The sequence below is a fragment of the Anneissia japonica genome, unplaced genomic scaffold, assembly GCF_011630105.1.
Source record: "Anneissia japonica isolate Jap-2015-1 unplaced genomic scaffold, ASM1163010v1 scaffold212_len457575_cov179, whole genome shotgun sequence".
NCBI lineage: Eukaryota > Metazoa > Echinodermata > Crinoidea > Comatulida > Comatulidae > Anneissia > Anneissia japonica.
The window spans coordinates 378248-392640 of record NW_022758217.1 but is presented as its reverse complement, the minus strand read 5'-3'; the positions used below and the strand labels follow the sequence as shown (position 1 = coordinate 392640).

General features: G+C 33.0%; 2 protein-coding genes across 3 annotated transcripts in view; one reads left to right on the top strand and one right to left on the bottom strand.

The window, feature by feature from the left end:
* Positions 1–14393, bottom strand: part of LOC117125225 (CD97 antigen-like) — a 24248-nt gene that overhangs the window by 7713 nt on the left and 2142 nt on the right. The window contains exon 1 of one of the 2 annotated variants that reach the window (XM_033271685.1): positions 38–84. The exons of the other annotated variant lie outside the window; for it this stretch is intronic. The gene's annotated coding sequence lies outside the window, so the exon portion shown is untranslated. Of the gene's footprint in view, positions 1–37; positions 85–14393 lie in introns of those variants that run through there. 2 annotated transcript variants of the gene reach the window in all.
* On the top strand, positions 10640–14248 carry LOC117125208 (hemicentin-1-like). Its single transcript, XM_033271654.1, has 5 exons — positions 10640–10776; positions 11442–11807; positions 12706–12966; positions 13556–13854; positions 14234–14248. The coding sequence occupies exons 1-5, from the start codon at positions 10737–10739 to the stop codon at positions 14246–14248; spliced, it is 981 nt and encodes a 326-aa protein (XP_033127545.1). The 5' UTR covers positions 10640–10736.

Genomic DNA, 14393 nt, shown 5'->3' with positions numbered 1-14393 from the left:
CACACCTTCACTGGAAGGTCTAAAAGAGTTTGTTTACCTTAATAACAGGGAAATTTATCTCAACATCAGTATTAGTTACTTTCTCGTAATCATTGTTGTAAACGTCTATGCTCACAATATCAGACCCAATACTACGAAAAAGCATAATTGTTAAAATCTGCACGCAGAAACATGTATTATTACCATCAGACAGTGGAATATTAATTATAAAATGGTTTACACTTTATTGAGTAAAACTGAGGGGTTGGCCTAGATGTAATACTCCCTCTTCTTGTACTGAACATCTCGGTTCAAACCCGATGTGCGTCGAAGTCTAGAATTATTTATCAGAGTCTGACCGCTTGGCTCCTCGAATAACCCACACATTCAGGTTTAAGTGGGGTAAGAAAAATGTTGTACTAAAGTTGAGTGGCGACTGCCAAGGTTCCCCTGGGGCCTAGTACAAATTTCAATGAAGACAAATATATTAATAGTTAAAGGTAAATGTTGGAGAATAACCCATACCTCGCTGATTGAATTGCGTATGGGCAGTGGTTCTGTGACTACTGTACCTATAGCCGCCGTAAAGAGGCGCTTATTATAGTCGAACTACATGTTTTTTCAGTTTATTTCACAACGACAGGGGTTGAAATTATTAACCACAACTTACTCAGTTTTCAAAAGTGTGTATTCCAGTGATGTCACACTCACAAAGACTTTAAAAGGTCCTTCTAAATAATAATAATAATAATAATAATAATAATAATAATAATAATAATAATAAGAGCCTAATCAATTATTGTATATTTCAATAAAATGTGTTAAAGTGTTTAATTATTCAAAAGTAATATGTAAATTATAAGAGTGAAATTCAATACCGGTACTAGTTTATTTGCTCTCGAATACAATTTCTATACTTTTTTAATACATACCCTCTGCAGCTCTGTCATCAACTGAAACCGAGAATGTGACACTATCTGGTTCAGATGTTACAGCAAATTTGGTAACTCCTTGCATTTCTTCAAAAGTCATAATAACTGAAATGAACATTGAACTAAGCACATTTCAGTAAATCTAACAAAGTTGTCTTAATGTTTTTATTTATAAAGACCGCCTTCGGTGTTTTTTGTGAGGCTTAAGTATCATAATGTTTAGAATTTATATAATCAGTTGGTGTTGTGAAGCCCAGGCCAAATACGTATAACCAGATTTAGAAGAAACCTTGCAATGAAACACTAACTGCCTTTAAATAAATTTAAAAAAAAAAAAACAATTGTGAGGCAATAATTGATTTAGAAAAGGGGTAGGGGTGCCGAATAGAAATATTTTATCCAAAGAACTCTACGCAAGACTAGGGACGGAGCATAGGCCTATATATTCCTACTGAAACATACGATGGGAAGCTTATACAGCACAAAATTATGTTTGCCCTACCTGACGTGTTATATATAAGTACTGAATGCTCACATTCCCAAATACTTGCACAAAAATCTCGCTTTCGGTAAGAATCGAACCCACGACCTCCGGTAACTAACCCAATGTTTTAACCACTAGACAAGCTTGGTGCTCTAGTGGTTAAGACATCGGGTTAGTTACTTGGAGGTCGTGGGTTCGATTCCTACCCAAATCACTTGCCAGATTTTTTTTCGAAAGTATTTGGGAATGTGAGAATTCAGTACTTATAACACGTAAAGTAGGGCAAACATCATTTCGTATTATTTCTCCTGACGCAAAACGCCATCGGAATAGCATTACAGTACCCGCTTCTACTTGGGGATCGGATTTATCACAAGCTACCAAGCGCAGACTCGGTGGTCTAGTGCTAAATACATCAGGCTAGTTACCTGGAGGTGGTGAGTTCGATTCCTACCCGAATCACTTGCGAGATTTTTTCGCAAGTATTTGTGAATGTACTAAGCATTCAATGCTTACAACACGTCAAGTAGGGCAAACATCATTTCGTATTATTTTTCCTGACGCAAAACCCCATCGGAAAAGCTAGACAGCTTATGCGGCAACCTGCAGCAGTCTTCCTTTTGTTGTTTTTACATGCTTTTCTCTGGGGATCGAGCCTCGCGCTCACATATGAAAAAAGTTGGAGATAGCCCAACCAATTCCAGAATTGTACTTACACCACGATATTAGTATAAGAACTACATTACTTCAATCATTACACTTTTATTTTATTTAAAATGCTAAGTATAATCATTAGAGGAAGAATGATTACCAACCTTGAACCGTCACTGTAAACGTACAAGTAGCATTATTACCAGCGGAGTCCATAGCTGTAAATGTGTAATAAGTTGGTCCGAGTCCAATATTAGCTGGGAATGATGTTGAAGGATCAGGCAAGATGGCAATGGCTTCCCCGGAGTTGTCGGTTACAGATATTGAACTTGAATAGTCAACCGTTTTCATAGAAGAACCCGAGTCAGCATAAACAGTATTGTCAGATGGACATGTAAACACCGGGTCTTCTTTATCTTTGAAATTTATTAATTATATATTTTTTTTATTGAACTAAATTAAAAAAAGCGAAGTTAATTTGGATTAGGTAGTTCAGATGGTTTATATTTTTTTTTATTCCGATATCTATTTTCTTAAAAACTTACTTTATTTAATAAAAAAAAAAACAACAGAGCAAACTGAAAGCATATAATCATTTCTATCATCATACTTTATTAACGTGATGTTAATATGATCTAGGCCTAGGCCTATATGTATGCTTTTCAATTATCTTCTGGTTGAAAAATATGCATATGTATACATATTACTGAATTCGGTTAGAAGTTAAGTTTATGTGGTAGGCTACAGCAGAGTCTTCTTTTGGTTATTCTACTTATTCCTCTCTAGAAGCTTCACGCTCAAATCTTGTAATTGAAGCTAGCTCAAATAATGTCAGGTATACACACAGAACGAGAATATCGTATATTACTTATAAATGATTACTCTTTAATTTCAAAATAATACGTATGAATGATTACCAACCTTGAACCGTCACTGTAAACGTACAAGTAGCATTATTACCAGCGGAGTCCATAGCTGTAAATGTGTAATTCGTTGGTCCGAGTCCAATATTAGCTGGGAATGATGTTGAAGGATCAGGCGAGGTGACAATGGCTTCTCCAGAGTTGTCGGTTACAGATATTGAACTTGAATAGTCAACCGTTTTCATAGAAGAACCTGCGTCAGTATCCACAGCCTCGTCCGGTGGACATGTAAACACCGGGTCTTCGTTATCTTTGGAATTTATTAATTTAATTAAAACTTTATAATATACCGCCAAATATTTAACGATCAAAATAACACTACAGGTTTTTTTTAAATGAAATATCATAAAAAAAATCATCAAAGCAATATACGCATAATAAATATTTGAAATGGACATAAATATTATTTTTTAAGCTATATCAAATTAAATTGTTTAAAATATATAGATAGAATATTATCATATGGATAGGCTTTTCCTTGTAACAGCATGTAAGAATAAATAGGAGTATTTAAGCTAATTATTGACAGCAATGTTACCAGTTATTAAACTAAATAAAAGTCGAAGTTAATTTAGATTAGGTAGTTTAGATGGTTTATATATTTTTCTGATTTAAATATCTATCTTCTTAAAACTTACTTTTTAAATAAAGAACAATAGACCAAACTAAAAGCATGTATTTACATATCATATTTTATTAACGTGATGTTAATAGGATATATATGTATGCCTTTCAGTTTTTTCCTGGTTTTCATATTACTGAAACATGAGAAGTTAATAATTTATGTCGCAACCTACAGCAGAGTCTTCTTTTTGTTGTTCTACTTATCCTTCTTTGAGGAACATCACGCTCAAATCTAGAAATTGAAACTAGCCCAACCAACAGAATCACACCACGGAATTGCTTTTACCGGCAATATTTCAGTTATTACTCTTTCATTTTAAAATGATACGTATACATGATTACCAACCTTGAACCGTCACTGCAAACGTACAAGTAGCATTATTACCAGCGGAGTCCATAGCTGTAAATGTGTAATTCGTTGGTCCGAGTCCAATATTAGCTGGGAATAATGTTGAAGGATCAGGCGAGATTGCAATGGCTTCTCCAGAGTTGTCGGTTACAGATATTGAACTTGAATAGTCAACCGTCTTCACAGAAAAACCCGAGTCAGTATAAAAAGTCTCATCAGATGGACATGTAAACACCGGGTCTTCCTTATCTTCTGAATATATCAATTTAATTTAAATATCATAATATTCCGCCAAATATTTAACGATCAAAATAACAATAACTTTTTTTTAAATATAAAAATTTGTCAAAACAATATGCGCATGATGAATAATTGAAATGGACATCAATATTATTTGTTACTAGTTATTTAACTAAATAAAAAGCGAAGTTACTCTAGATTATGTAGTTCAGATGGTTCATATTTTTTTCCCTTTGATTCCAATAGCTATCTTCTGCAAACCTTGTTAAAACTTACTTTTTTAATAAAGAACAATAGACCAAACTGAAAGTATATATTTCTATCATCATATTTTATTAACGTGATGTCAATATGATCTATACGCTTTTCAGTTTTTTCCTGGTTGTCATATTACTGAAAAATACGATTAGAAGTTAGTACTTTATGTCGCTAACTACAGCAGAATCTTCTTTTTTTGTTGTTCTACTCATTCTTCTTTGAGGAACATCACGCTCAAATCTATAAATTGAAGCTAGCCCAACCAATTCCACGAGAATATCGTACCGGTAATACAATTATTATTCTTTCATTTTAAAATGATACGTATGAATGATTACCAACCTTGAACCGTCACTGTAAACGTACAAGTAGCATTATTACCAGCGGAGTCCATAGCTGTAAATGTGTAATTCGTTGGTCCGAGTCCAATATTAGCTGGGAATGATGTTGAAGGATCCGGCGAGATGACAATGGCTTCTCTAGAGTTGTCGGTTACAGATATTAAACTTGAATAGTCAACCGTTTTCATAGAAGAACCCGAGTCAGCATAAACAGTATTGTCAGATGGACACGTTAAAACCGGGTCTGTGTTATCTTTGGGATTTATAAATTTGATTTAAATCTCATAATATTTCGCCAAATATTTAACATCGATCAAAATAACACTACGTTTGTTTTATAAAGTACCGTATCATACAAATTTGTCAAAGTATAATAAATTTAAAATGGTCATCAACATTATTTGTTAGGCTAAATATCATATTAAAATGTTTAGAATATTGAAATAGAACGTTATAATAATATAGGATAATCATTTCCTTCTAACAACTTAACATGTAAAACTAAATAGGAGTATTTAAGCTAAGTGTTCGCAGCAATGTTATTAGTTAGGCCTATTGAACTAAATTAAAAAGCGAAGTAAAGTTAGACTAGGTAGTTTAGATGGTTTTGTATACGCATACATTATGTATACACATACATATTACTGACACATACGATGGGCAGTTAATAAAGTGTTTTGCAACCTAAAGCAGAGTCTTCATTTTGTTTTTTTAATTATTTTTCTCTGCGGAGACACACTCAAATCTAGAAATTGAAGCTAGCCCAACCAATTCCAGGTATAGGCCTACTCACAACAGGATAATAGCGTATAAAGTTTTACTTCAATCATAACTCATTAATCGGCTTTAAAAGGCTACGTATGAATGATTACAAACCTTGAAGCGCTATTGTAAACGTACAAGTAGCATTATTGCCAGCAGAGTCCATAGCTGTAAATGTGTAATCTATTCGTTGTCCGAGTCCAATTTTGCTTGGGAATAATGTTGAAGGATTCGGCGATATGGCAATATTTTCTCCAGAGTTGTCGGTTACAGATATTAAACTTGAATAGTCAATTTTTTTGAAGTCAGGAAAAATGACAGTATAAACAGTCTCGTCAGATGGACATCTAAACACCGGGTCTTCATTATCTTTGGAATATATAATTAATATATATCTCATATTTAGTCAAATATTTAATGATCAAATCACTAGTTTGCTCTATTAAGTATAATAGAAATGTGTCAAAAGCAATTGCGTATGATAAATAATTTAATTAAGCATCAATATTATTTGTTAGGCTAAATATGGTAGGCCTATGTTATGATAGTATAAGCTTTGCCTCCTAAACTAACAGCTTAAACAAAATCTGAAGGCCTACATAAGATAACCTAAGATAATGAATGAGAGCAAAACTGAACTAAGTAACCGAAAATGATTAGGTAAAAGACAAAACAATGATGGTTGTTTTTCGAATTTTTTATTAGGACTATATAGTACAATAACCATGCTATTTCTAAGCGTCAGTGGTCGCCTAATGATTTTTCAGAGTACCGATGTCCCAGACGAGAGCATACGGTACCGTATGTCCGTAGTCGGAGTCGCTCAAAATATTTTTTCCCTCGTATTGTTTTTTTTTCTCATTGAAGGCGGAGTGGGGCAGCTCTCCACGACAAAGTGCCTTGTCCCTCCACCCCACTGGCGCCCATTATGTTGAACGTTGGTAAGGCCTAACTACTATTTTCATTTCTAATGCGCACACTTTTAAAACTATAAATTATCACTAACCTTGGATTATTACTGTGACCGTGCAAGATGAGGCATTATTACCAGCAGAATCCTCAGCTATAAATGTGTAAACTGTTGATCCGATTCCAATTTGAGTTGGCAATGTTATATTAGGCCTAATTTCAAAGACTAATTCCCCAGAGTTGTCCGTTATAAATATGAAACTTGAAAAATCAACCCACTTCATAGAGGAATTCGAGTCAGTATCAAAAGTTACGTCATTAAGTGGACAATGCAAAACCGGTTCCTCTATATTTGTAAAAAAAAAATGGTTTAAAGCTGTCATAATATTTCTTTAATTTTTCAATCAAAATAAATCTTTTTTTCTTTTAAATATTATAAAACGAAATGTAAAGCAATATGCGGCGTATGATGAATACATCAGATATTCAATAATTACTTGTTAAGCTAAATGATAAAACATATCATTATTTTATAAAATAAAGATGTGTACGCTATGATGACATAGGATAAGGTTTTGCACATGAAAAAAAAAAACAAATTCAAAATACGTATGAATAAATATACAAGAACAGTGTAGTTACTGAATTGAATTTTGTAAAGGAAAGTTATAAGCATTCGTGAATTTTATGCCATTGTGACACACCATTGATAAAATAAATATGTTAAGAGACCTTGGCTCTTAGTGAGGTAAAGGTTGGACGTTGGGTCAAAACGGTGACCGTCGACAAGCTGAGAACTAATGAAAAGTACCGTACCAATCATGTTAACCGACACAAAGTTTTAAACATTACAACTGTAAGTAGGTTGTAACGTCAGTTTGTAAGTAATATTTCTAATCAGTATTTACTAGTATAATGACTCTTATGTACAAAGTAAAAGTAAAATACTGGTAAGGCATATATTGATAATTTAGCAGGCCTGAATATTTCAATATCATGCAAGTGTAATTTATATTCATTTATTTACCACACTTTTTATAGGCCTAATAACGTGCTTTTCATTATAATTCATGTTCAAAGGCACTTTGCATGATAAAAATACAAAATAAAAAACACAATTCAAATCAATTCAAAGGTAAGCCTTTAACGTACTTTTGATGTATATAAATATGTTTCCAGAAGTTCGATCTACATAAGAAGACATGAAACAAGAGCAATAATGCCATAGATTGCATACCTCCGCCACGTGTTTGCCTGAATTGTATGATAGGCGAAACCGCATCATACCATGGAAGAATAAATTAATTCCTCCATGATCCTACCCTCTCTCCAGGTACATTATTTTTTTGCCTGAATACGAGGGGCGAATACATTATTTTATTTTATGCTCGATAGTAAATATTTGAGAATAAAGAAAAATACAACAAAAAGTATAGAACACTATCGAGGGATCTCAAAGGCAATAAACAAACATTCAATTATTTTTTATTTCATTCCTTTAGGCACATGGCCAAGAATTACCAATACCGACTTAATAATTGTCCTATTAGATAGGTGGCAATCCCATGACAAACATATACATAAAATAAATCTCGTATTAAAACTTCAGGAGTGGAGTTTTGTCATAAGAAAAAATCTGACAGGATTTGAACCCAGGACTCTTGAAGGCCAGCAAAGTTACCCACCAAGCTATTCAACTCCAAAAAGAAAACACAAGATCAAAACAACAAAATACATAGTAAGATATATAAAAAGAGAAGTAGGTAATAAATATTTGAATATAGTTTATTCTTTGATTATTATGTACCATTCAACTTAAATTTATATTTATTAGTTTTTGCTTAATCTTGCTGACAGCTAGCACGACAGACTGCAGTGAATACATAACCTCCTTGAAAGAGGTAATACGTGGAACTATAACTTACCGGCCGCTTTGCACATAAAATAATATGCAGCAGAAAAATAAAATAAAACTGTACTCTTCCACACTACCATTTCAATTATGACGGCACACTTCCAAAAATTTTAGATTTATTTCTTGCACGAAACGATACAAACTAAACCAGTTGTCTATCGTACTCCATCTATTGAAAAAAGTACTATACTGCATGTTCGTTATTTGTTAGTAATGTATCATATGAAGCGTTAGCTCGGTATGCTATTAAAAATTGTTTTTTATATCAAGATAAAATTTAAAAATCATTATTTTTAAGAAAATCTATTTCGATTTTGAAATAGGACAATAAATATGATTAATTGTTGCTTCAACTTACAAGGCTATAAATTATTAAAATTTAATTTTCATTAGCCTCAAAGTAAATCAATTATATCGATAACAAGCATGAGTACAACTATATTAAATCATTTTATTTTAAATTCATGCTTTCAAAAATAATAATAAAATTGAAAATTTGTAACAAGCCAAATAAGCGCCCCATATGAAAAACAATTCTATAACATTCAAATACAATAACAAATAACATAAACAGAGGAACCAAGAATCTTAATTCCAGAGGAACCTTTATAAATATAAAAATAAATGTATTCGAAAGTAAGGCTTACGATTGTATTTACCCGCTGTCTAGCATTTTTATTTTGAATCATCGTTTTTTGGCAACCTGATTTTTGTTTTACAAAAAAGACACTCTTTAATTTGTCGGAATATTATGAAAAAACATCAAGAAGATGCAAGAAAACCGAATTGGACTTTCTACAATGCTTACCCCGCATTAAAATAAATACATTAAATAGTAAATGTGAAATATTTTTCTGGCTGGATTGGTCTTCTTTTTTTATTACATTTGATTAATATTAATATAATAATCATGAAAAAATAGTAACACCATAAGAAAGTGGAACGCCTAAAACTATGCTTATTGGCAAAGAACTTGAATAGGCCTATGCCAATTACGATATTTCTGACATAATATCGATGATCTTAGTGAAAATACGGGAAAATTGACTTAATAGAAATAACAATTGCTTGAGAAAATTATTACGACAACCTGGTTATTTTAGTGCACGTGCATATTTTATAAATAACTCTTCTCTCTTTTCAAGGATTTATGGGGAAATTCATGTTATTTTTCACACAGGTCTATTGTGCTACTTTAATGAGAAGAATATTTTTTTTTATAAAAAATGGAAGAGAGCTTATTAATATCTTTATAAATGTGAGTGACCAAAAATTTACTTTTTTTTTCAATAAAGAAGTTATTAAAAAAATTATATTAGAAACATTTTTTTAGCTTAAATGAAATTCGATATAAGAAGTTATTTTAGGCCTACAGGCGATTTTTAATAGCATTGTGGATTTTACAAATGTATTAATTGCTTATATACTGAGAAATGCAGCTCGTAATAATATTTCATCAATATCTTTATTTTGTTTCACTGGTGAACAAGGACGGATCCAGGATTATTCGTAAGGTGGGTTGTGGTGGGGGAGCAGCTAACAATTGGATGGTTTGAATCAACACCTACCAGCTCAAGGTAAAAAAAACATATATTAGACCAAAAGCAATGGATTACATACGTCCAGATATTTTCAATAATCAACAGTTCTTTTTGAATAATCCATGTGGTATACCACCAACTATAAAGCAATTTTGAGAATATAGACCTGTAGGTGCCCGAAAATTGCATTCTGATACCAAATTTAACTGGCGGTAGGTAGGGGGTGCGTGAGAGTCTGCACCTTCTCAGCCCCACCCCATGGTTGGGGTTGAGATGCGAAAATGTTGAGAATATGGATCTCTAGGTGCTCGGAAATTATACTCTCATACCAGATTTAATTTCATTTATTTTCATATCAACAATACATTAAAACAACAATGTTTCTTAATACAATTCAGGGGGTGTTATTGCACCGTCTGCACTGCACCCCCTGCATTCTTCCTAGAGTTTACGCTGTTTTATGGGACCTCAACAGTGATGTCAAAGGGTCCATTATTATCAATTATATTGGCTTAGCTGGCATCGGTTACTCTCGTCATCGGTTAATGTTTCCAGTCCTTGTCTTGACAAAGAAACCAAAACTAGCAATATACAATTTTATTGAATTGTTTTGTGTACACTTGCTTATTTAATATTATATTATCTCAATGGCTTTCATAAGTCTCACCTAACCTCATTATGAATGTTTTAATAGCGTACGCAGGACGTCCACATATAGGAGATCAATTTGAGTTGTTATTAAAAATTTGTTGTCGGATATCAGACCGCCTTTGAGCATGATTTATAAATATGGTGAATAAATAAAGTCCGACTTGTGTGTTGAACACAATGTCCTTAACCGTATATATCCCGACGATATTATGTACCGGTAAGTAGTTCATTATCTATTGCTTTATTTTTTTCTTGGAGTTTTCTTCTCTTTTGTGGGGTAATCCTACTTTTATTTTACCATCGTTTTTCTGATGTTCAATTTCAATATTATAAACACTGCTAAATAATATTATGAGACAATTACGAAACAATAAGATATAGCATACAATGTGACCTTATATGTGAGCTAATATATAGATAAAAACCTGCAAATCAGTAAATTGCAATTATTATTTAAAACGTTTGACATTGTATATATTATTTGGTTCAGCTTAGAAAAGTTTGAAGTGACTCGTTGAGGGCTTTTGTTTTACAACAGAACATACTGCCCTTCTACAACTTTAGAGATGATATTGAGTACCGACAACTTTTATTTAGATAATTCTATTATTTCTTATTATTGTTTTTCCTCGATTGTTTTGTGCTTCTGGATTTTTAAGTACCTTATATACCAGTTTTATAAGGTCATCTTCGGCCCTTTGAAATCGGGGCCTAAATAGCATCTTTTGTCATGATTCTAATAACTTTTTTTGTTCTTGTTTTTCTTTTTTTCCTTTTTTTGCGTTTGATAATGCATGAAGACGGTACACTGTGGTATACTCTATATAAACGGAAGACCATTACCATTTTCTATTTTTTGTTGTGTACTTTTTGTCCTTTCAGCTCTTCTTAGCAGTTGTCTTTCTGTAGAAGTGAACGTGTTTGCACAGCCGAGCATGCCTGTTAATGAAAACCAGACAACATGGTTGATGTACGCCTACATAAGATCTCGTCCAACATCTGCCAAGCTTCCGTTTGTTACATGGATAAAAATTATAAATGTCGATACAAACCATACCATAGCACTGTATGAATATGGAAATGGTATTATAAATGAAAATTACAGAGAAAAGATAAGCATTGACGAATCTGGAAACCTGTACCTTAATAAGGTAACTCGAGCAGATGGTGGAATATATATATGTGAGGTTGAAATAACCGATGATCAACCGAAAATTGACTCCGGTATAGTGAATGTTACAGTTTTATGTAAGTACGCAGGTCTATGTATTTAGAGGTATTTTTATTTGTAAACAAACATATACCTTAATCGGTCTATCGATTTGGTGGGAAAAGAGTAGGCCTGTTTAGCAGAACCTTTGTTACCCTTTCAAATTGCATAAATGACTGTGTTATGCAATTATAAGTCTTTTCCATACAATTTTATTTTGTTATCATTTTTTCATTCAATAGACTACTCCATTATTAAACTACTAAATATATTTATATATTTAAGTGGTGTATAAGAAATTGTTTTGTCTTTAAAACTGTTAGGCTTATCTAATGTTTCTCTCGAAAAAATGGTTTATCAATAAATACCGGTACACACTCTGCATCGGCTGACGGTTAGGAATCGTCTATGGAGATCCCAAAACGACGAAGCACGCACGAAGAATTGTCTTTAGCGATTTTCCGCTAAGACTGCCACACAAAACATACAGATATCAGGGCACGTGATCTTACGAACACTTTAAACTTTTAGTACATTACTTTAATATTTACTATAATATATGCAAAAAAACGAAAATGGATTCGTTGACAATCGGATCACCGAAGGCCGATACATTGTGTACCTAGCAGGAAGTGTTAAAAATTTTTTCTACAGAGTGTAACAGATAAGAATTTTTTTGGTGTGAACACACCATGGGTAGCCGGGTCCGAAGACTTGCATCCAGTGAGGTCCTTTTAAGAAGAACATGAGTGTACGGTACCTCAGAGAGCGTCGTACGACTCCGCCCGACGCGATCTATATAGTCGTCGAGGACACTCTTTTATCGTCGTTAAAACAATGACATTAAATAGAGAACATGAAGATACAAATTTATAGAAAACATCATATTTTAAAATTACACATGTATTACATCTTCCACGATATTTTTTGTTTTAGACATAGATGCACCTACAATCCATGTACCTACAAATGTGGTAGATGGTAATATGTTGAAAATTGTATGCTACAGTGGTGCTGCTAAGCCCAATCCAAAATTGATCATTTACAAAAATCATCAGTCGATAGTTTCTAGGATTGACGCCACTCTAAGCTACATCACCAACAATGTAACACTTGAGGACTCTGGTAACTACTTTTGTAGTGCAAGCAATGACGCAGGAAGCAAGAATAGTGACACAAAGAGACTTAATGTTCAATGTAAGTTGAATTTTATTATCTAAATTACCTAAGTTAAGTTGAATAGCGTGGTGATTAAGGTGCTTAGTTAAATTGCTTGTGGTTAAGATGCTTCACATGGTCCTGGGATCCATTCCTGTCACGGCAACATGTTTTTTTTCCCACGACCTAAACAATTCCTCTCCCTCCCTAAGCCACAAAATGAGACTTAGTTTGTGTAAAGCATTTTGTTATGTGTTAGTCTTGTGAACCGATTGCCACTTAGTAAAGTGATTAATTTCGATATTGGCATATCCTTAGCCCTAAGCCTAAAAATAAATAATAATAAGACAATGATGACGATGATGATTAATCATCGTGTTTAGGTATTTCGCAATTTTACTATTGAAATGTATTTAAGGGAAGGTTTCTTCCCAATTCAAGGGCCCTGGTTCAGATACCAGGAACTTTTTTCAAGACCAAAAACTAATTTACTCTAAACGCCTCATAATGAGCACCTGGTAGGCTGAAATGAGCATGCCTAGTGGAAGGTGATTGCCACTTCATTTCGTCATTACAATACGTGGTTAATGTGGCTATTATATTTATTGTTAATGCCTCTATGTTTCAGATATCGCTGAGAACATCAGTTTTAGTAGTACAGTTTCTCAAAATATGCTGTCAATTAGATGTGAAGTAAACGCTGACCCGTCCCCAAAATATACATTATACCAAGACAACAAAGCAATTAAAAGCGAAATCGGAGATGTTATGGAATATAACATTGACAATGTGAAACTACAAGATGCTGGGAATTATTACTGCATGGCGACGAATATTGTAGGGATCGTGAAGTCTGAAACTTTAAGCTTTTCTGTTGCATGTACGTATATGATAGGGAGAACTCCTTTTAATACTAGGCTTATTGCTGTCTCTTATACACATCTAGATGTGTATAAGAGACAGCTTTCAATTCCATTTTCATTAATCCAGTTTGTTAGACATTAACTATTGACTATTCTACTGGAGTTGTCTGTGGCAGTAGATAGGAAAGCAATATTCCTGATTATTACTTATGAAAGTAGTTATTTTGACTTTCTTTCATCTTGAATATCGGCCTAGTGTATCAAGAAAAAAAATCGTTGAAGAATAATGAATAGTTTGTATACGTTCATAGTTATTTCTTGTAATCTGTGTACCTTCCAATTGAATTATTTATTTTCTTTTTTAAATTTAACAAATACAGTATTTTTTTTAATCACAAGTTTTGATACAAACACTTATTGGTGCAATTGATAATTTCACTTAGGTTAATAGAGACTGAATTTCTCAGAATCCTTTTGATATATTTAACCTATTCCTCAAAAAACCAACAACTAGATTAAAACATGGAAATGTGCGTTTACAATATCTATTTCAAAATCCTATAAGTTATCCACTTCTAACGAGACACAAAATTATTGAGTTTT